Source organism: Phoca vitulina, unplaced genomic scaffold (genome assembly GCF_004348235.1).
Source record: "Phoca vitulina isolate PV1807 unplaced genomic scaffold, GSC_HSeal_1.0 scaffold1, whole genome shotgun sequence".
NCBI lineage: Eukaryota > Metazoa > Chordata > Mammalia > Carnivora > Phocidae > Phoca > Phoca vitulina.
The window spans coordinates 6,644,121-6,667,539 of NW_022589704.1; the positions used below are offsets into that span (position 1 = coordinate 6,644,121).

Here is a 23,419-nt window from a genome sequence, read left to right on the forward strand (position 1 = left end):
CACACTGCACCTGGGCAACACCGCACACTGCACCGGGGCAACACTTCACACTGCACCTGGGCAACACTTCACGCTGTCTGCCCAGGGTCTTTCTCCAAACAACATGTACTTGTCCTGAGTCTCCTTCGAATAAACAACTTAGTAGTTAAATGTACATAAAACATTGTATGGAGATGTTTGTGACCTAAGGACTTCAAATTTCACGTTTCAAATCCTCTAGGCCAAACCCCCAGTAAACGTATGACTCATTGTGCAGCGCTGTTCTTTCTTTGGAAGCTCTCAGAAATGACCCTGCCAGTCCTCTTTAACTGGCAGAAAGCTACATAAGGACAGAGATAATTGTGTGTTTGGTTCATCGCTGTAACCCCAGTGTCTAGAACAGTGCCCGGCACCTAGTAGATACTCAATAGATAATTAAAAGGAATGCAGGAATGAGCGTCTGCCTTATGCCAAGACGGGTCTCCCTGCGTCTTCCAGCCGTGCCCACCCCTGTCCTCTAAAGCAACCCAGAATAAGTCCTGTCTCTAGGCCTCATGACTTCTTTCGATGCCTGTAGGAACCAAACAACGTCTGGACTTTCACAGCAGCTTCTGTACCTTAGTGCAGAGAGGGAGACAGGGTCAGGCCCGAGACTCATGGAGAAATAACTGGAAGCATGAATGAGGAGTGGGAAAAGCAAGGAAAGAACTTTTTACTTTTTACCAACCATTGCAAGAAGCAGTCACCAATGCAGCCTCTGCTCCACAGGATACCTCTGAGCCCCCGCATGCCAGGCTTCTGCATCTCCCCCGCTCTGGCCTCACGGGCCACCGCTGTGGCTCCCTGCCGCCTCCCAGTCACAGCACAGCTCTGGGACTGAATTAGGAAGACCCTGGCTCGTCAACTCATTTCTTAAAAAACATACACACACCTGCCAGAAATACACCGACGCCCTCCCTTGCACTAGCCCCGAAGGGTCAAATATGAATAAGAAACAAACATCTGCATCGGGCCATTTCCAGGCCACTCGCGTCTGGCCAACAGCTGCATATGCATGAGGAGCTGGAGAAACGCAAAGGGACCAGGCAGCGGAGCTGGTGCCGGACGAGACCCACAAGGCTTCCATGAAAGGCATCGGGCTTCTTGCTCCTCGCAATCATCTCTCGCGGTAGGGAAGAGGCCCATTTAGGGATGAGGAACCAAAAGATCAAAGAAATTAAGTAAGTTATTACCATACTGTCTGTGTGCAATTTCCACTGGCTTTTTGTGCCCACCCTATTCCCTCTTTCTCTCTCTCTCTCTCTCCCTGCTTATTTATAAGTACCCATGACTTCTTTCCCCCCAGGCTATGAACTCGTTGTTATGCGATCCTATTCAGTGACTGCATTTAAGGTGTCGGGCTGGTCACCTGATGTGAAGAAACCAGAACCAGAACCAGAACCATGGGGTGTGTGGCTCAAATCTCCACAAACCCCATGCCTCTCCTGGCAGCTCACACTGCTTCCTGGAATGTGCAAAAGCCCACTCGAGCTCAGGTTCACGTGTGTGACTCAAACCACCAGGGGCCCCTCAGAGTCCTGCATGACCCCTGGGTGGCCCCTCCAGCTCCCCCTGCTTCCACAGACCCGCCAAGGCCTCTGGCAGCAGCTTCACTACCGGATGGACACTGCAGCTGAAAGAACTGCCCCCCACCACCAGTCCACGGAGGACGGAGCGTCACCCCCTTCAGCGCAACAAAGCCTTCCAACCTCACCGTTTACCTCCTTCCTCTGCAAAAGCTGCCCTGGGAATGTTGTCTTTTTCTCTTTGTGCCTTTGGAAGTGGAGGACAAAGAGGAAGGCAGGACCCCAGAACCCAGCCACATTGGAGAGGGGAACACACGTGACCTTGTGAAGAGCCAGCTCCTATGATGGTGTTCAGGAGATTCCCAGTAAAAAGGGTGCTGTTCCCTTACTTCCTCACGTTGGCCTGGGCCCATTCCTGCTTTAAATGTTGAATCTCCTTCTGTCTTTGCTTTTCTCCAGCACGATATTTTCACCCCCCTTGCTGCCAACACACAGTAAGTCAAAGGAGAACTAGCAAAAGATGACAGCCGGGAGAAAGAGCCTATATGGAAGGGTTATGGGGTGAACTGCACCCCCAAAATTCATACATTGAAGTCCCAACCCCCATGTGCCTAGATGGAGCTGTGACCTCACGAGCCACTACGTGGGGTCCTCAAGAGACTGATGTGAGGTCATAGAATCCTCCACCCATCAGCAGGGCCCTGTCCTGGGGGAGAGTTGCTGGAGACAGAAAGCCTGTATCTGTCCGTGCTCAGCACTGACTTGTGTCATTTGTCTTGTTCTTCCTCCACCTCTACTCCATCTCTATCCCCCATCTGCACCTACTCGGCAGGGGAAGGCAGATGCAGGGCACTGGTGCCAGGACTCTTCCCAGCCCTCCTGCCCACAGCACACATTGATAATCGATCAAGACACTCTCCTGCTGAGGAAAGAAAAAGTCAGAATCATCCTCCATCCAGGGTCCCTGGAAGCCACAAAAAAAAGTCTATCAGACTTGACGTGATAGCTGAAAGCAATTTAGGATTCCTACACTAAGCAATGACTCTGGAGGTCAAGAACGGCGTTCTGTGCCCCTCCAAATCTCCTGTGGCGCCTGTCATAGTACCGTGTACACATCAGCATACTTATTGAACAGGTATGATGTTGGGTTTTGGTTTGGGAGGGACAACAGAAGTAACAGTAATAGCAGTGTTCAAATAATCACTGAGTCTGAAAAGATTTTCTGGGATGACTTTTCATAATGGTTTAGGGACAACATCATCCTTCACCATCAATATTTATCCATCTAACAATGACTAACTGAGCACCTGCTACATGCCAGGCCTGCCTGGGCTAAGTTCGATGGCGGGGAGAGGCTGCCAAAAAATGCAGATCCCAAAGAAACTGCAGAAAAGCACCATGAATAATTCACATGCACTCCCTGAAATCTGCAGGGACTTATATGACTTTCCAACACTGTCACTCTGACACACTGGGCATTAAGATGCTCTTGGCTTGAAAGTCCCCCCCAGCTCGCCTGCCTCCCCTGGTGATGGTAATGGCAGGGGTGGGTTTATAGTCCAAGGTCAATCTTCTCTCTGAACACATTCCCAATCCTGAGTGATTCATTTCCATCAATTAACATTAATCAGCAAGGAGCGAGCTTGGTGCTAAGAAACCTCACTGGAGTGCTAAGATGCTTGAAAATGCATCATTTACTTTAGAAAAATCATGACTTTGGAGCTTCAGAAGCAACTTCTGCTCCTCGTTGGCTCAAGGAAGATGTCACCTGCTAAGGAAAGGAGGAGGTGCCTCACGTGGGGACTGTCCTACCTGTCTCACTTCATCGCAGAACAGGACAAAGACCAGTGCGTAGAGGACCAGCTCAGGGGTATGTGGCACAGAGTGAAAATCCATGAGCAGCACGTAGGCAAAGAGCAGGAGAAAGGCGATGTAGAAGACCACGTTCCAGGCAAAGACCACAAAGGGGGAGGTGAAGAAGGCCACGTAGTACCACAGGATCTTCTTGTGCTTGTCGATGGGCTTTTTCCTGGATGGACAGGTGAGAGCACCGTCATTGCTCTCACCTCCTATGGGGCCTGCAGCCCTCCTCCTGAACACAGATGACCCCAGGCCCAGAGCCTGGGGTAGAGGAGCCAGAACTGCCTTCTAAGGGCAACCCAGCCAAAACTCAGCCCCTGGCCTTCCAGGATCAACAAATCTGAATTCTGCCTTAGATATTGAAGACATACCTCTACCATTACCTATTTGAAATCAAACCCAGGAAAAGCCAGAGAAGATCCCCCACCCTACTGTGTAGGCTTTCCCAAGAATGTCCTAAATTCCAGGTTTTATAACCCTTTACATAAGAGCATGTGCATACATACACATTCACACACACGATCACGCGTCTCGGTTTCATACCTAAAGGATACAAAGCCACAGCCAACCAAGGGGATAATAAACAAACACAGGATAATCTTCCAGTTCTTGGTGTCTCGGGAAATCTCTCCGTACCATTGCTTGGAAAGAAAATTCTACAGAGAGACAAAGACAAAGGACACGGGTCCTCATTAATGCAACGAAATTCAAGATGGTATGCAACCTGTCTTCCCAGTCCTCGCACCCCCTCACAATAAATAACTCTCCAAATTAAGGTCCTCTCCTTTGCTATTAGTTACCTGGACTCTGAGGGGCTACGATAAAACCGTTCACAAGTCTGTTTGATTTTCAGTCCTTTCCTAACTTGGGTTCTGTGAACTTTAAAATAGAGGTTGTGTGAGTCCAAATTCCCTAAAGCTATGAATTCTAACCACCTCTAATTCTTTCTATGTAAATTTAAACAAGCGTCCTTCTGGTTCCTTCCACCTCCATGACTGCAAATTCACACACCGGTCCGTCGCTACCTGCAGGACCCCCAGGACTCATTGCTGGAGGCAGACAGGTGACAGGAACGGGATGACAGCTGGCATCTCAACATCAATTGGAGCCAAAATGCATGAAAAAGCTCTTCCCAGACTACCAACCCCAGAGAGGTGGAACGGGGCCTCCCACGAAGGTGGGGATTAGAAAACTCAGGTTGCCTCTGAGACCTGCATTTCACGGCAACACAAAAGGGTGAGCATAGACTGGTCCACATCAAAGGAACCCACAGCTCTCAAAAATGGCCCTGTTCGTCAGAAGGGGATTGGCGTGGACGCACTGGCTGGGAAGACTAGGGCCCGCGTGCCCCATCAGACCTTCCCTCTCGCAAAAGCTGCTTCTTCCGGGGAGCCTGCCAGGCTCTGCCTGGGCTGCTGCAGCCAGGCATGTGCTTGGCCCATGAGGGACAGCCCCTACAAAGGACAAACCGCACTTGGTGGGTCAATGCCAGCTTGCTTGCCACACCAGGACAGGTTCCATGCAGACCCGGGAAGTCTCCACGGGACTGAGCCCCGCTGAGCACAGTGGCAACTTGCTCCTTAGCACACCGGCATCTGCTTCCTTCCCTTGCCCCTCTCACTGTCCCCACCGCCCGCATGCACTTCCCAGGCTCACCTCCAAAACAAACTACTTGCATTTAAATCCTTGCTTTGGGGCCTGCTTCTCAGAGAGCCAAACAAAGACAGGTAACATCCAGCCTTCCTCACTCTTATATTCCTGCCAAGGTGATGAACACATCTAGCGGCATCACTAGGCCCCTCCAGTCATAGAAGGTTCTCCCCTAGCTCGGGTTCCATGGCCGCCAGCAACATCTGACCCCAGGCAGCAGCCTGCACACAGGAAGCGGGCTCCCTAGTCCTACGTGTCTGGCAGTAAGATTTCTCGTGAATATTAATGAATTGGCATCTGGCTGAAACCCCTGGGACCGGTAAGCTTGGACAAGATCAAGAGTCAGCCTCCCCCGGCCCCAAACTCTGGGGCACCAGCAAGATGGGGCTTGGGGCCAAAGGAGCTGTGAGCAGAGCGTGGCCCACCTTGGCCTCCAGCTCAGCCCCCTGGGTAACCCTGACCCCAGTGCCAGCCTCACTCCAATGCGCTATGGTGCAGAGGCTAAAACAGCAACAGCAAGAGTCTTTCTTTGTGTGTCCCTTGTCATCGATGACTGCTGCCATTTACTCTCGCTTAGCTGCAGCAGCAAATGGACTTATTTCACAAACGCCTTGCTAAGTTTGCTAATTATTGGCTGCACGGCGTAACGGAAAGCCCACAAAATGGACAATCAACATGGAACCAAATCTCAGCTCTGCTACTTCCTAGCAGTGCAACCTGGAGAACGTTCCAGAACCTCTCTGAACAGCTGAGTCCTTATCAGTAAAATGAGATGACCTCCCCCTCCACACATGCTATGAAGATCAAACGCAATCATACACATCATGTGTGTGTGACAGATGGGGGTCCGTTCGCCCACATCTTCCTACCCCCCGCTTCACACCCAGACCCCTCCAACTGGGATTATGGGTGGGAAAATCTCCCCTCTGCAAGTTGAGACGCCAAGTGTAAACCGCCATTAGTTTAGCTCAGTGCAGGAAACCTCTGGGCTGGCTTTACCCATTTCCTGCTGGTTCCTCTTGTGCCATTACTACCCATAATAACTATAACAGCACGCACTGAAGTCGAGGGCTGGCACCTGTCACATCTATCCCATGGAACCCAGCAACCCTTCCTTTACAGACGAGGGAACTAGGGCTCAGAGAGCTTGTGTGCCGTGGCCCATCACCACACACATAACTGGGGACACAGTGGATTGAGACCCAAGCGTGGGATCCAGAGACCCAGCCCCTAATTACGGTGCCGTACTGTGTGCTTTGTGGAAACTGCAAGCCTATTCTTCCCCCGCCACCCCCCCCCCCCGCCCCGCCCCGGCTCGCGAGGCCGGGGTCTCTCCCAACGCCTCTATGCTGCCATCTCCTGGACGGCACTCAATTTTCCCTGCTACGGTTTTCACATCGGAGGTGAAGGTCTGCTTTTAATGCTGTCTTGTTTAACGCCACAAATAGCGTCTGATGGAAAGGGCCCCTTTCCGGAGGTGACGTTTGGTGACTGCACGCCGTTTACCTGGACCCCGGGCTGGGCGATGAAGTGCTGGTCCGTCGCCTCCACAGCCAGCTCCAGGCAGTTGCTCCCGCCCCAGGCCTCGCAGGAGTACACGAGCAGCTGCTCCGCCAGCTCCTCATCGTTGCTGTAGCACTCGGTGAACAGCTCTGCAGGGACATTACCACCAGGAGCAGGGCAGGCAAAGACCCAGCTCTGGCCTGCCCGCCCCCCACAACCGAGCCCTGACTTCGGGAAAAGCCTGGCTTCTAAAAGGCATAGAGAAGGCGGGCACCGCGTAATCCCTCGCTGAACAAAGGGGCTCTCGAGGCCCACCACGCCCGACGCAGCTCCTGATGGCAGCAGGTGTCGATAAAAGCCCACTGAACTGAGCTGCATGGAACACGGGGAGCCCCCCCCACTCTCTGGTGGGGCTCTGCACTGGGGAGGGATGCAGACCCTCTGCTCCCTCCACCAGAGCAGCTCCACCTCCCTTCATTTACATTCTCTGTGATCCTGGTGAGGGCTCTTTGCCCCATAAGGCACCTGGTGCAAACCAACCAACCAACCAACAAGTGTAAGAAACACTGACCTATTGCGTTAAAGGTGTGCTTATATTTTGAGACCTAATGATAGAAATTGGAGTATAAATCCTCACGGGAAATTTTTTAGAAGTCAAAATACTGAGATCCATTTTCTGAAGTTCATCAGAAATTAATAAAATATCTTCGAAATTTTAGTATATTAAAAGAAACGATTGGACACCCTTTTGCCAACGCAGAGAAGCCAAACGCACGAGCATTTTGTTCATTATGTAAGACAACAGACAAAGGTGCGTGCATTTTGCAGCATGCCCCATTGCAAACTGGAAACCCCCAAGTGAAAAAGGAAAAACTGAGCAGGCCCAAACTCTGTCGTCGGGAGGCAATTGTTCTGGGTTTCTCATGTTCCTGCATGGTCCGGACCTTCTGAGCAAACAGCACTGACAAGCTTTGTTCAAGGATGACTGAACAGCACACAGAAGACAGACATTCCAGAAAGGTATTGCTTAGCAATGCCTCTCCCCCATTCCATTCCAGGTAATGAGCAATCACGCCCTGGAGGGGAGCATGAGCGGGTCACCTGCGGCCCCAGGAGAAGACCCTAGTCCCCTAAACTTTGGGGGAGCTGCAAGGTAGGCAACAGCAGCCCTTAGTCATGTCACTACAGGGGAATGAAGGCATGGGGACCAACCCACGATGCTGCTCTGGCTGCTGCCTGGGCCCTTAGTAATAAACCATCCGTGTCCCTGACCCCAGGGTGTGGGGTCTTCTCTATACGAAACGGACAGGCCAACTTGATAACTTGCAAGTCAGGTAAAAATCTCAGATCTGTCACAGTTTCTCCAAAGCATCCAAAAACACTCCTTCCCTGCCCCCACACTGGGGTGCTGAGTTTCTTAGACCTAGCCTGTGTGTGGCCCTGGCGCTTGTGAGATGAGACACTCACATTATCCTGCGTCCATTCTTGGAAACATCAGTAAGTGGCAGGGCCAAGGGGCCTCTGGCTTCTGCAACGGCATGCACACCCCTGACCATGTGGCCTGCAGCCCCTAAATCAGGCCAGAGAGGGGAGCCTGGACATGCCGCTCACCTCTGCCACCTGGCCCGTGAGTGCAACAGGTGCGTGCGTGCCCCCTGCCACACGGGTGCCCACTGTGGTGGCCCATTCCTGGAGACTCACCAACAGCACGGGTCTCGTACTCATTTGCCAGCTCCTCGGACTCCCCTGCGGCATTGATGTCGTTCTTCACCTTGGCCAGAGTCTTCAGAAGCTTGCTGGCTCCCAAGGCTGCCAGAGTGCAGCCCCTAGTCTTTTAGAGGGGTGGATAATGTTAGTTAACTCATAATCCCTTGAAGTGGTCAAGTCAACATTAATATCAGACAAGGACAAACTCGCGGCAAAAGCAGGAAGTGGTGAAATTTGAATGATTCAGAGTAAAATTTGCAATGTACACAAAACAGTCTTGACCCTGAAGATACTCACAGTCGTGAATGTGGAATTAGCACATAAAAAGAAAACATCAAGATAAATGCCATGAGAAACTGACAGCAGGAGGCCTGACTGCCCTGCACCACACTCTAGCAGCTCAAAGAGGGGAAGAGTGGATGAGGACACGGGAGAGCCGACCATGTAGCTAGTAAGACTGCGTATGAACTCTATACTCAATATCCAACTTTATGCTCTAATAATGGAGAAGGTAGCTTCTCCACAACTCTGACATAAACCATTATGTACTAAATCACAAGGAAAAATCTCAGTAAGTTCCCCAAAGCAGAATTTAGACAAACCCTACTTCCTACCTCTAGTGCAATAAAGCCAGAAATAATTTTTTTAATTAAACTTCAAAACTGTATCTACTTGGAAAACAATCCCACACCTACACACACCTGAGAAGCAAGTGCCTACTGGGTTGCCCACCAAGCACAGCTGCCTTCCAGGGACCTCCCCTCCCAACCACACCTCCACCAACATGGAAACAGAGGCACAACCATATTCACTTGACATAAAACATTCCATTTTATTGGTGATGTCTTAGATTAGGCATGTGAGTTTTGAGGTCAGAAGAACCACAACAAAGCGAGCATTTGGGGTAAATTTGGCATGGACCTAGACATTTACCTGCTCCCAAATGACCTTGGAGAGTTCCTTCTTATTCTGAAGAATGGCCCAGATGAAGAGTGCTTGCAGCGGGTGCCGAGTGATAGGAGACACGTCCTGCGAGGAGTTAGAGCGTGTGGTCAGCGTGAGAATGGAATGTCCCTTTAGTAGATGCACCGGCATAAGAATGAAAGCGGGTATCAGGATGCCCCAAGGGAGCACCCCATGTGTGGAGGGCTCCGTGTGTTAGTATACAAATCCATCCCAGCAGCACAGTGGTGTGATTTTCATCACTGCAACTCACTAGGTAGGATAATTTGACACAAAATCTCTTACCTATCATAAAAGATGATGTATGACTAGACAGAAAGGCACAAAAGGTAGAAACATGTGCCAACAGCAATTTAAAAACTAAACAAACAAACAAACAAAAAGGAACCACCTGTGGTTGAAACACGAAGGCCTGAGAGAATTCAGGTAGTACTCCACAACAGCCTCCCGGATGGGAACCTGGATTATCCCTTTGGAAATATTCACTGCCCCTTTTATCGACAAAGGAAAACTTGGCCGACTTTTACATGGGCAATTGATCACACCCAAAAGGCTGAGACATGAACACGGAGCCATTCATTTGTCCCTCTTCCTGTTAGATGCCTTCAGAATGTGTGTGTGCCACACCGAGCTTTGCAACTAAGAAAAATTGTCCCGGTAATTTGAAGTATAGCACAGAGCTTAGAGCAAGATATCAGACAACTCACCAGGTAGACTCGTTATCTTAAGTAAAGGCGGTAGGAAAAATTAACAATGCCTACCTACTTGTGGCAATGAGGGAAGAAGTGAGGAAGATGGAGATATTTTCTGTGGGAAGACTCAAAGGCAGACAACCCGCCCCAGTACATACGTGAAGTTCTGCATCTATGTCATCCCTGCTATTTCTGTCTTCCTTCCGGAAGCCTCTCCGGAAGTTAGCCACCAGTTTCCAGACGAATGTGAGGAGGGTGTCATTATAGGAATTCTTGGCAATCTGCAGGTTCCGGTAGACGAGGGTGCTGAAGTGGTTGGAGAAGAGCTCAGTGAGGACATCGTTGGTGAGAAACTTCCGCAAGTTCAACCCGTTCTCCAGAAAGAGGCGGACGAACTTGGGTCTGTCCTTTATGAGAGCCGTAAACATGACTTCTTGAAGGTCAGCAGACTGCGGAGAAAGCAGAGAGGGGGCTCAGACCCCATGGCCAGCAAAGGAAACACAAAGTGTTTTCTTTCTCAATCGCATCGCATTTCCAGCTACAAAGTAAGAGTACCTTCAATTTCTCTTTTAATCCTGTTTTGGGAATAAATTTTATCTTTTCAGTTCTAACACAACATTTGATTGTAGTTCAAACAGACAGGGAAGCGGCAAGGTGGAATCTTTGAAGTCAGCCAGATGTGGGCTTGGAGGTGACCTGGCCTCTTGCTATGGCACAGGAGAGATAATTATGTGGGGAGAGTGTCGGTCAGGAAGTTATCCCAGCACCTGGCATACAAGAAGCACGCAGGGGCAATGCGGCGCGCACCATCTCTCTGAAGTCCACAGTAGACACTGACTGTGAACGGACCACCAGCCCGCTCTTCGCTCTGCACCTTGGGAGCTGCCCTTCTAGCTACGCACCACCACGAGAAGGGCTGGTCACGTTACATCGCGGTAAGTCACTGGGACACTTGACAATTACACCTGAGTATTATTTATCTTTACCTCCACTTGCTGAGCTCCCTGATAAACCTATCCCATAGGAGCTTATTGAGACTCTTATTAAAGATGATTAGTGTTTACCTCAGACACAAACCAGTGGGCAACAGGCCACCCTAGCTTTCCCATCTTCCAGAATATTCCTCACTCTTCAATTCAGTTGCCAACATTACCATTTAGAAGGTTCATAAAAATCCCCACGTTGTCAGCATCAAAATCCAGATTTAGAAGGGAAAACCAGAAACTCTGACAACACGGAGAACTATCAGCTGGAACCAAAGGGCAGCCGCTCCCAGGATCTGGAGTCTCTAGTCCCCAAAGTCCCCCCTACACACACACACACACACACACACACACTCCTCATGACCGTCCACACAGCCCGCTCCACTCACAATGCTTGCCTGACCCCAGTTTTCGGTGAACATCTTCTGCCAAGGGCAGCGTTAACTATTTCTGCCTCATGATGGACTGCTGGGGATCACACATTGCCTAGAGAGGGAACGGTCAAGTGTCCCCTAAGTCCCCACACTATGGCTCCAGGTGGGATAGGAAAGGGAAGGGGAGGCTGCCCTGGGGCGGCAGGAGGCAGCTGTATGTTCGCCCCTGTCCTCAAGGCTCGTGTCCCATTGCCCAGCATTTCCCATATCCTCCTAGATCGTTTACCTTTCCTTGGTCACACACCAGACAGGGCAGTGGTCCCCACACTTCAATCAGAGTCACCTGGAGGCCTAACTAAAACACAGGTTGCCGGAGACTATCTTAGAATTTCTGCTTTAGCAGGTTGAGGTGAGGTCTGACGATTTGTGTTGCTCGCAAGTCCCCAGGCTATGCCCATGCCGCCACCAGTCCGGGGACCGCACTGTGGGAACCGCGGCAGACGGGGAAAGAGAAAAGCTTTGCAGTCAGACACATCTTTGTTTCCAAATCCTGGTTCTACCATTACCTAGATGTGTGACCTAGAACAAGACTGTGTCTCCGAGCCTCAGTTTGCTCTTCTATAAAATAGGGGCTTGCTGGGGTGAAATGAGCTAACACGGGTCAAGATCTTTTCAGAGATTTGAGGTCAGAACAGGCCTTCAAAAAAATATCAGTAACTCGATCTGCTGGTATCCATGGAGTCCTGGATTATGAACCAGCAGAATGAGATCGTTCCTGCTATGGGTTGGTGTGGGGGGTAAGATTTCACACAAATATTACCATGATTCTAAAGGCTTTTACTTGTTTTTCAACAAATACTTATATAGTGTTTAATATGTGCCAATGTCCTAAGCGCTTCAGAAACATGATCTGATTTAATCATTATAACAATCCAATCAGGTAGGTACTGCTCTGATTCTATGATCATAACCTCCGTTGTCAGATGAGAGCTCGTGTGCGGGTAAATGTTTAACAACCACATCTCTGAGAGAAAATAATAAGCCCTGATTTGTGGTACCTGCCAATTCCTGTGGTGCAAATGCTCCCACTGTTGCCCAGTTTTCAGCCACCAGTGTGACCTCACTGAAGGCAGAACTGGGAACAGATGTGGAGAAGCACCCCACTGCCTAGTATTTCCAGCACGAAGATATAATAGATTTAAACAACCTCCAGAGCACACATAATAGCAAATGTAGTAAAATAATTAGAAAGTGATGCGTTTTGATTATTTATTGCCTTTGTTTTTAATACAAAAATTTAATTCTGAGTTTATATAATTTAATTTTTAATAATGACTGTATTTAACAACTGACTCACAAACTCTCTGAATCCTTAGCAGTCAGCTCGTGCAAGCCAACATGAGCTGACTCCAACACACCACGTAGAGGGAAATTGAGGTACAGGGAGGTTAAGTGACTTGCAGAGGCTAAGTCATGCAGATGGACTGGCTTCAGGGTCCGTTCTCTTAGCCATTATGCCCTTCACCCCGAACTATCTTTAGCAGAGTTAATACAATTAAATGTACCATTCAATATATGCCTAAGTTTATGTTTATATGCAGCATCTGACCTTACTTAAATAGAACATTTCACACACAGGGATTAATTTACAAATCAATTAACTTGATCTACTTATAACTCTACCTTCTCTCTACTTACTAAAGCCTTGCAGCGTGCAATAGGGTTCATTCTACTGCAAAGACCAAACACAAGATAATGTTTGCTAGGGAGATGAACAATTTAAAAATCCATAAGCCATTACTTTACTTGCGTTACATTATTAAAATTGGTAACGTATTAATATAAACCAAGTCTTCATCTGATTCTGCAACAAAGAGCCTAGAAGTGGTTGCTGAACCTCACTATGCAGGATGAACATCATGAAATACACAAACCTTCCGATCTCCACATACACGTATAAAATTAAATAGATTCTCACTGCCGACTAATGACTTAGATTGATCCAAAAGAGCAGAAAACAAAGCAGCACACAGCCTCGCAGATCCAAGGGTGATGGGTTGTAATTGCTCCTACTGAACAGAGCTCCTAAGGCTGATTTAACTTGAGCTGTACACAAGAGGACACTGCTAAAAAATGCAGTCTTATATACCTCTGATCAAATTAAAAGTGAAAAGAATCAGTCTACTGGAAAAAAAAATGGTTTTTATCGGACAATACAATTTCCGTAATGGAGGTGCTTGTTTGGCAGAGAGTCTAGAGTCTCCAGCTCTAAGACATTCATTGTGTGTCTTCAATCAAGTTGTTCTATTTTACCCTTACGCGTGTCACTGCTGACAACCCTCTTACCACAGCTTGGCTGGGCAGATGGGGCAAGGTGCAAAATGAGCACCACTGTCTTGAACTTCAGTCGAGCTACTCCTGATAAATCCCTTTCAACCATCTTGTGCATATTGTTCCCACACGTGTCCCCATCCGCTCCCAGGAGGGGGTCTGCACCTCTGCACCTAGATGGAGAAGCGCCTCTCATGTTGGGACCGTGGGCTGTGAACGCTGGATGGTGCTAGTGGATTGATATTTTCTTACATGAGTGTTTTTGTTTTGATTATCTCTTGACTACAAACCTACTAAGTCCATGCGATCGTCCTATATATACTACAAATGAGGAAAGTGATGGTTGGCACCAGAGGGGACAGTCCTCTGCAAGATCCGGTATTGAAGACCTCGTGAGAAGCAGGCCCGACCTGACACTCGACTAACCCGGGAGAGCTGCTCTTTACCTCCCATCGGCGGTCATTGGTGAAGATCTCGTCATTGGCGAGGTCCAGCTGGTTCCATTCCAACAGAAGCTTCAGCTGCCCATTCCAGTTATCCTTATCTTGTTCATTGGTGCTAAAAGCTGTAGGAAGACGGGGGGAAAAAATCAACTCACCAGAAAAAAGAGAGTTGGAACCATCCCACAGCCAATTATCAGAGCCATTTATAAAGCAAATTCTAAGCACGTTCTCTTCGAATCAGACCCTCAGAACTGTCATTTCACCCATTCTTATATATATTCTTTATTTTACTCACTCTTGTCCGTATTCTGCATGTCCTAAAGCATATAATGAGGATCAATTCAAACCATAATAATATCTTTCCATTTCAAATCCTAATGGTGTAATTATGCTATATTGATATTTTCCATAGATTCAAATTCCATGAATGTTACATTTCAAGGACCATATCTGACTTATATTCTATCTAAATCTACGAAATAATGAGCTCTATTATAACAATGTTCTAATGTCTTTTCCAGAGCAAATATATTCTGTATCTATGTATCTCTACAAATATAATGCCATTTTAGTAAATACACTTACAATCAGATTTCGGCAAACACAATAAGAATAATTCAATAAATAGTTAATGCTTAAATCACACTTCCTAGGTACCTTACCCTACTCTGCATACCTTACATATATTAATCAGGTAGCTCAACTCTACATGGTCTTTGCCAAGGATCGATTTACTTCAGGTAACATCCACCTTGATGGAATTCTAAGACAGCAAAGATCACAGATGAGAATTTTAAAACAGGTTCATTCATAAGCTTCAGGAGATTTGTAAATTCCTGAAACTGAATGCAAAGTTATTTATGTGTGTGAAGTGTGTGTGCATGTGTGTACATACATGTGAAACCCTAGGACAAAGGCGCATAGCTTTTACCACCTCCTGAGACTCAGATGAAAATTTTAAACCACTGTTACAGACAGTGCTTTGGAGAGTGCTGGGATCGTATTTGACCAGTATTTTAATGACATAAAAATTCTTGTTCTATTAAATACATTCAACCAAAGAGATTCAACTCAGTAGGCCAATAGTAATTATTCTAGCTTCCAATCCGTGATAACCAAAATTAAGTACAAGATTATATTTCAATAAAGCTGTTCAAAAAATAAATGCCGGCCGTTAGGAGCCACAGAGAGCAACACAAAGCTGAAACCTCCAGAGGAGCTATTTTTTACTCACCTTTGTACAAAGCATAGGAAATAGCATTGCTCACAATTTCATCCCCAGCTTCTTCCATTTTAATAACTGTTAATAGGTGAGAACTTTCGAGAATTTCTTTGAGCTGGCAGGATTTAAAGAGCACAGTTAGGCAATTGATTTCAGCCATAAGGAGCAAAAACTTCTCTCTTTTGGTGAAGAACCTTTGATTCCATCCTTTTTTGAAGACCGCCCATAAGGGTGATCCAGATCCCCTTCCCTCACCTATAGCACTTGCACTCATGGTGCTTAACATCTGAATTGGAATAATGAGTCCTTAAGCACAATGAGAACAAAGTACTGGTTGAACAAGAGCAACACATGGGAAAAAGTCCCCATTGAAGAGCTGAGACTCCGACTGGGGTGAGTGTGTGTGCGTGCATGCATGTGTGAGTGAGTGTGCAAGTGTGCGTGTGAGAGTGCACATGTGTGAGTGTGCATATGTGTGTGCATTGTGAGTATGCATGTGCGAGTGAGTTCGTGAGTGTGCATACGTGAGAGTGTGCATGTGTGAGTATGCGTGTGTGTGCATGAGTGTGTGAATGAATGTGCATATGTATGTGAGTGTGTGCATTGTGAGTATGAGCGTGTGAGTGTGTGGAGTGTGTGCGTGTGTGCATGAGTGTGCATATGTATGTGAGAGTGTGCACTGTGAGTATGCATATGTGAGTGTGAGTGTGCGAGTGTGTGCATGGGTATGCGTATGTATGGGAGAGTGCACTGTGTGTGTGCGTGGGTGTGTGTGCGTGGGTGTGTGTGCGTGCGTGGATGTGTGCGTGGGTGTGCGTGGGTGTGAGTGTGCTTGGGTGTGTGTGCATGTGAGTGTGCATGGGTGTGTGTGCATGTGAGTGTGCACGTATGAGTGTGTGTGCTTGCATGCGTGCACATATGCACACACATGTCACCAAGCCAGCACATGGTAGGCACTCAATTGTTGAATGAGTGAATAAAGGAGGAAAGAACAACAGAAAGCCATAGAAACCATCCAAGTGTGGTCATAAGGGCTTAACCCATGGGAAGGAAAAGTCCAATGCGAACAATATCCAAGAGGACTTGGTAATTGGATAAAGACATAAGGAATTTGTTGTTATCCTTTGCAATTCTTCCGCAATATTTAATTTTAAAACCTGATCCCAAGGCTTCAGGCATCATTGAGCTTGGCCGGAGCTTGCCGAGGCAGATCTCCTCTAGAGGAGGAAGCCAGCCTGGTTTCGGTTTACTGAGCTCCAGGTTGGGGTTGGGGGCCCGGCAACATTTGGAAATGAGGATCTGGAACTGCAGAGAGTCTCGCCTGGACAGGCAGAGGAAGGTCTCGGGCCAGGGTGGGAAGGTGGAAGCAGTGCAGCAGGCACGACCTTGGATTTGTTTTGTTTTTTTTTGTTTTTTTTTTAAAGATTTTATTTATTTATTTGAAGAGAGAGACACAGCGAGAGAGGGAACACAAGCAGGGGGAGTGGCAGAGGGAGAAGCAGGCTTCCCACCGAGCAGGGAGCCCGATGCGGGGCTCGATCCCAGGACCCTGGGATCACGACCCGAGCCGAAGGCAGACGCTTAACGACTGAGCCACCCAGGCGCCCCACGACCTTGGATTTGAACGTTAGAAGGGACGGTTCGGGCTGCAGTCTCCAGGGAGGGCAGTGCTGGAGGCCTTAGTTCAGAGGATGCAGCGTCCAGGGGTGACCAGGAAATAAAGGAAAACCACAGGGATGCACTCACTGTGGGCCGTGGGGAGGGGGAGCGTGAAGGGAAGGGTCCTCTCTCCATGCGGGCAGCCCTAGCTCAGGCAGAAGGAAAGGGGTCCAACTAGAAATGACAGGCAGGGGCTCATTCAGTTAAGCGTCTGCCTTCAGCTCAGGCTGTGACCCTGGGGTCCTGGGCTTGAGCCCGGCATCGAGCCCGCATCCAGCCCGCATCCAGCCCTGCATCTAGCCCTATATCAGGCTCCCTGCTCAGCAGGAAGTTTTCTACTCTCTCTGTCCTTCCCCCGCCCCACTTGTGCGCTCTCTTGTGCTCTCTCTCTCTCTCACTCGTCTCTCAAATAAATAAATAAAATCTTTTAAAAAAAGAAAAGGAGGGACGCCTGGGTGGCTCAGTCAGTTAAGCGTCTGCCTTTGGCTCAGGTCATGATCCCAGGGTCCTGGGATCGAGTCCCGCATTGGGCTCCCTGCTCGGCGGGAAGTCTGCTTCTCCCTCTGCCTCTGCTGCACCCCCTGCCTGTGCTCTCTCTCTCTCTCTCTCTCTCTCTCTCTCTGACTCTGACAGATAAATAAAAAGTAAAGGAAAAAGAAAAGAAAAGAAAGAAAAGAAATGACAGGCAGGAGGGGTCCAGGTCCCAAGATTCTGGGCACAAGTGGGGGTGGGCCGCACAGAGGGGCATCTTTTCCTTCCAAACAAAAAGGAAGAAGGAGAAAGTGAATATGGATACAGAGCAAACTGATGGGGCCCAGGGACAACTGTGGGGAATCCTATCTGGTCTCCCTCTCTGACACCTCCCTCATGCCTCCTTCAGCCCTATCTGTGCACCACAGCCAGTATGAGTTTTCCTGAACAAAACGCACCACATTCTCACCCTGCTTCAACCTTTCAGTGGCTTCCCATTCCACTTGAATAAGACCCAAACCTAAACAATGTTCAAGAAGCTGCCTGGCCTGGCCCCTCACAAGCTCTCCAGCTTCCACTCGAAACTTTTACCTTCACTGACGTATTCCAGGTCATTGGGTAGGCCATGCTTGCCTCGCACCTCAGGACCTTTGCACATGCTGTTCTCACCATTACAATCCCAGTCCTCACCCCAGCCTTCAGATCACAGCTCCCACATCACCTCCTCTGAGAAGTCTTCCCCTGAGAGGCCCTTCATACCAGGCTGAGCTCCCTTGGCTCATGCCCTTCAGAACCCATGTTACCTTTCTTTAGCATACCCATTTCAGTTTGATATTATACTATGCTATATATTGTAATTACTCAACATAAACTTTTTTTTCCAATTCCTGTTTTCTTTATGAGGACAAGGACTCTTCCTATTGTGTATACTGTTCTTTCTGAAGTGCTTATTCCAGAACCTGGCATGTGGTATATGTTCAATAAATATGAACTGAATAAATGAGTAGATGAAAGAGTTTGACGTAATGAATGGTATCTAGGCTGACTGACAGATTGGGACATTACGGAGGGTCAAGTCCTTGAGAAGGTGAGGAGTATGCACAGGGGAACAACTCTGGGTGAACTGGTGGAAAGGGAAAGCATGATCCCAGTGGAGAGGTAACTGGGTCCCCTGGAAAGGTCAGGAAGCCATGAGTTCAGAGTCTGGGGTTGGTCGTCCACAAGATCAGTGAGGTCACCCCTAATTAGCCTAGGGGGGTGCTCAATTAATATCTGACTGGATGTATACATTCATTAATTAATAATTCCTCTCTTGAACTTGGTCTTTTGGGAAATCTGTACCAATTGCAAACCTTCATATAAGTGCATGATTAAAATGCTGGACTAATTTTTATTATTGATGGATGTCTTCTGACATGCTCATAATTATGATGGATCATTAGCATATTAGATAGGAATATGAATGAGGTACGAATCCCAGAAAGGATAAGTGAAATGTGTCTGAATTTTAGCCTATTTCAGATTTCTGTAATAGTTTTCTGAAAACAGAAATCAAAATCCCTCATCGAGGGTGGGGGACCCATGAGATGGCCTCTGTTCTTTGGACATGACCTGGCTCAGCTTCTTCAAGCCAACTTGCATGAGTGAGAGAAAAGGCACTGGAGAGGACTCAGGGCCATCTTTGGTGGGTAAGCTAAGAGTTGTCTATTTCTTCCTCTGTGGATATCCTTGAACCAACCCCTAAATTTCTTCCATCCATCATGGGAAAACACCTTGAGTACAATGCTCAACACACAGTGTCTCTGGGATTGCTCTGCTGATATGTTTGGAATTGACTCAGACCATTTAGGTCTCCATATGTGGAGAATCAAAACTGCATAACCACTTTGGGGAGGGAGGACTCCTATTCCTTACCCACATATTTCCATGCAGAGCAGGCTCCATCCGAATCAAGCCCCTTGATATTCTCCACCCCTTTGCTTACTCCCACTCAGGGTGGGGGAGTGACATGTCTGATTGGTAACTTTCACCTTGCCTGGCCAGCACTTTCCTGCTTCTTTGTTGGGATCTGCTCCTTGCAGAGTGCTAGTGCTCTGGTCTGCCAACAGCCACACACCTAGCCTGGGAGAAGGCAGCCACTATCTATGGCTGGGTGGGCTCATCTGTCTCATTCTGGGGCTGAGCACCAGGAAGCCCATTACGACTGCACCCCTAAGCCGCATCTGTCAACTTTGCCTTCATCATCAATGAAGCTGATAAAATTTGATCTCTATTTGCCTGATTCTTGTGTCTGTCTCTCAACTGGACTTGGCCAAGATACAAGAAAATCCCAACATGAACTTTAATATAAAACCCCCAGCTTTACATTTTTAGTAGAATCTGGAAAATGCAATAATTCACATAGGAATATCATACAAGCATTCGTGGGGCAGGCCATCATTCAGCACCAACACTGACTCTGGAAGAAGATGCATCTTCGTTTTTAAATTCTAAATTTAAGGTAATAAAGCTTAATCCAGAAAGGACTTGCTTCCTGATCACTTCGACCCCACTGCACCTCACCAGAATTATCAGCTAACTGTCCATTCATCTGAAATTAAACAAGACCAATAGGGTCCCACTGTGTGTTAATTTACCACAGAGAACCGGGCAGCCTAGAAGGCTGGGTTGATTTTTCTCATGATTTACAAGGATTTGGTTCATCCAAGCTTGCCTTAAACAATGGCAGAGGCTACCACGAGCAAGACTACCTTCACTATCCTAGGGTTTCAGTTTGCTGCACTGGATGTTTTGAGGTGCTTTCACAACTAAATACTGTTGAAATGCCAGTCTAGTTAAAGAATATTTTTTATACTAAATTCAACCTTGAACTCTCATGACGAAATGGACTCTAGGACTAAAATAACTCTCTCATTGTCTAGCTTGTTATTTCCTTTATGGAAAAATTCCCAAGTGGCAGCACAGACTCCTAAAAAATATCCAAACATCGAAGGCCATTCTGGAATGAGCTGATGTGAATGCACCCACTAATACTAATGTGGGCTTTCTAATGAACTGAGCAGTCAAGGAAATGGAAGTCAGTTCAAGTCAACAGCATTCACGAAACAGAATAGTTAGAAGCCATGGTACTATGTCAAAATAGTTCTATAGGCTTAGCCATAAGAAGTATAATAGAGATTCTGATAAGTACACATTTCTTACATGATCTGATGAGAAAGGGGAGACATTCTGAATTGAATCACGGGCCAGTTAACTTAGAAAGGCAATTATTCTGTAGTAACAACGGCTCCGGTGGATGTAGACTGTTTAGCATCTGCAGTTCTAAAGCATGATTACCAGGGATTTCTTTCCTCTGCTCCCCTGACACACACAAAACTCAGAAGCTAACCGTTTGTTGAAGTCATGGCATAAAATGATTACCAGCTTGGCTAACAGACTTGAGTCTGAACCTGAATGCCACCCCTTACTAGGTATGGACACTTGGCGAGTTATTTAACTTTTATGAGCAGCAAGAGACCTGGTTTGGGCCAGAGTATCGCTTCAGTGTCACTGAGAATGGACAAAACAGCCGCAGTTCTAGGGGAGTCGGGCACTTACAGCTTCCTCCCCGCCATGAACTTGACTCTCTTCTTCTCAGCCCCCAGAAGCCACCTACAGCTCACCCATTTGATCCAACTCTCAGTCTCCTCCTCAGGCAGCCGGGACACCGTGCGGGGTAAGAAGCGCACAAGCTTCTCCTTGACCATGGATGACGTCAGGGCGTCCTCCACCTCCACCAGGCTCGCGATCACATCCGCAATCTGCCCTGAGCCTTCTACCACCACACAGGGGATTTTACTTTTGATGGATGTGTTGATGGCCTGGGAAACAGGAGACAGAGTTGGCCAGATGGAAGACACACTGATGACCAACCGAACGCGCTCCAGGACCAAACTGGTCCACCAGACACCTTGACACATCTCTGCACTTCTTCCTTTGGGGTTTTATTCCAGTCACAAGCAAACCAAGTATTTGCAACTGTCTATAAATGAACAACATAAGCCAGTTATATTATATCCTGTGCTAATACCGATTCCCATAATAAGGACACGTGTCACGAGCTTAAGTTCTCCATAAATAAGTGCTTAAAATACCTCTATATACAAAATCATCATTCCAAATACTGACATCATAGATATGCATGACAACTCCTAAAAACAGTATTCAATATTATCGTTGACAACTTATCTGACAGAGGTTATCACATTCATACTTCTAAGGTATGAAAATACCTTCAAAGTGGCAGCCATATATTTTGTATTATGTTGACACTTATTTCCCTTATAATTCCCAAATAATTTTCTTTACTCCTTTTATGAAAAGAGAATAAAATTAAATTTGTTTCCAAGATATATACACACCATGCTTTTATTATTTCCTTTATAAAAACCACAGAGGTTTTTATAGGTCTTAAGAATTTTAAATCACTTGACAGCAAGACACAGTGATCTCTGTGCACAGAAGAAACTGTGGAACCCCTATCTTTAGCAGAGACTAAACACCTTCCTGGAGAACACATCGCCCATAGAGCACAGGGTGCCTCATCCTGGGGGGCAGAGGGGTGTTTCCAGCTCTGCACCCCACTGCCTGCCCTGCAGACGGGTGTCCACATGCTGGGGCCAGAGTAGGGTGATCAGACAGGGACAGCTCCCTCAGAGTAGGGTGATCAGACAGAGAGCTGTCCTTCCTCTCTCCTGTCCCCTGTCCTGGGCGTGGTTACCGGCCGCACAGCCATTTGGGGAAAATGTCACAGAACTTCAGTGCCTGGGCCCCAGTGGTTCTCTGGAAATCAGAGAATTCTAAATCTAAAATTTGAAAGAGAGCTAGTAAATATAACCATCTTTCAATTCCTTTCTCTCCGTCTCTCTTCCTCTCTTCTTCTTCTGCTCTTAAAGCATTCACATACTGACCATTTCAAAAAATCTTTAATTTTTCCCTGAAAAGTCTTTCCCTGAAAACTTTCATTTAACAATGGTCTCAGCAGGAGATCTCACAGTAGGTGCTCAATAAGTATGTGTGAATGAATGAATGAATGAATAGCCCATTGTTACATAAAAGAATAAACAAAGTGCTAGATTATGATTCCAAATAACTTGAACAGGAATTACGTGTAACTCCAGGAGGAGACTCGGAGGGAGTGGAGAGGATCAAGAATCGTGATACACAGGATAGAGGATACAGCGGGTAGGCAAATCAACGTGGAAATTAATTAAAAGGAGGAGTTAAAAATCACTTTCTTGTGAAGTCCTATTGCTAAAACAGTGAGATCTTCAACATGATGTGCGTGCCTTCAAATACCAACAAGAATGCAATCACACTGATGCTTTCTAAAAGGTCAGGCAGAAGCCCGGCTGCCGGTAACAGGAACTCAGAAACATCAGAGTAACACAGATGGGGTGGGAAGCAGAATTCCCTGCTCCACTGCTCAACACTGCAGGTGCAGAATCGTCCAGGAAGCTATCTGTGATCCCAGAGTCACTTAGGGCTCGGGGTTCCTTCTTATGGGGGTGGAGTCCTTGCAGGCCCAGGAAGCACATGGATGGGCCTTTGATGGTCTAGGAACCCCAATTTGTCTGTGTATGATCACAGCTCATCTCCATGCAGATGGGGTGGCCATGGTTTTCCAATATATATGCTGGTTATTATCTTTAAGTCTTATGAGTTAATGTCAACCCTTCTCCTTGATGGGCTGATGGCCAAAGCCAACATTAGGTATATAAGCTATTCATGTTCTTCCGAAGTCTCCTCTGGACTCTTAGGGAACGCTGTATTGTGAAAATACAACTACCTACTTGCCGTAGTAAAAGAAATTAGTCAGGTTGAATTACGTGAGCGCCAAAGCTCTGAAAATACAAATTTGCTGGGTTAGTTTGTTGATCAATTTTCTAGAAAACCAAATCGAGACTCACCTTCAAAGTCTCTTTGCCACCTCCTTGGGCAAAACACACAATGGGGATCTTGCCACCATAGTTGGAATC

General features: G+C 47.3%; 1 protein-coding gene across 2 annotated transcripts in view; it reads right to left on the minus strand.

The window, feature by feature from the left end:
- TRPM8 (transient receptor potential cation channel subfamily M member 8) overlaps positions 1 to 23,419 on the minus strand; it is a 111,099-nt gene that overhangs the window by 32,661 nt on the left and 55,019 nt on the right. For both annotated transcript variants that reach the window (XM_032395253.1, XM_032395166.1), the window contains exons 8-17: positions 23,351 to 23,418; positions 21,065 to 21,262; positions 15,285 to 15,387; positions 14,054 to 14,172; positions 10,078 to 10,368; positions 9,198 to 9,293; positions 8,259 to 8,388; positions 6,561 to 6,706; positions 3,948 to 4,060; positions 3,357 to 3,573 (exon numbers count right to left, since the gene is read on the minus strand). In XM_032395253.1, coding sequence (XP_032251144.1) covers positions 3,357 to 3,573; positions 3,948 to 4,060; positions 6,561 to 6,706; positions 8,259 to 8,388; positions 9,198 to 9,293; positions 10,078 to 10,368; positions 14,054 to 14,172; positions 15,285 to 15,387; positions 21,065 to 21,262; positions 23,351 to 23,418 — 1,481 coding nt within the window. The remainder of the gene's footprint in view (positions 1 to 3,356; positions 3,574 to 3,947; positions 4,061 to 6,560; positions 6,707 to 8,258; positions 8,389 to 9,197; positions 9,294 to 10,077; positions 10,369 to 14,053; positions 14,173 to 15,284; positions 15,388 to 21,064; positions 21,263 to 23,350; position 23,419) is intronic.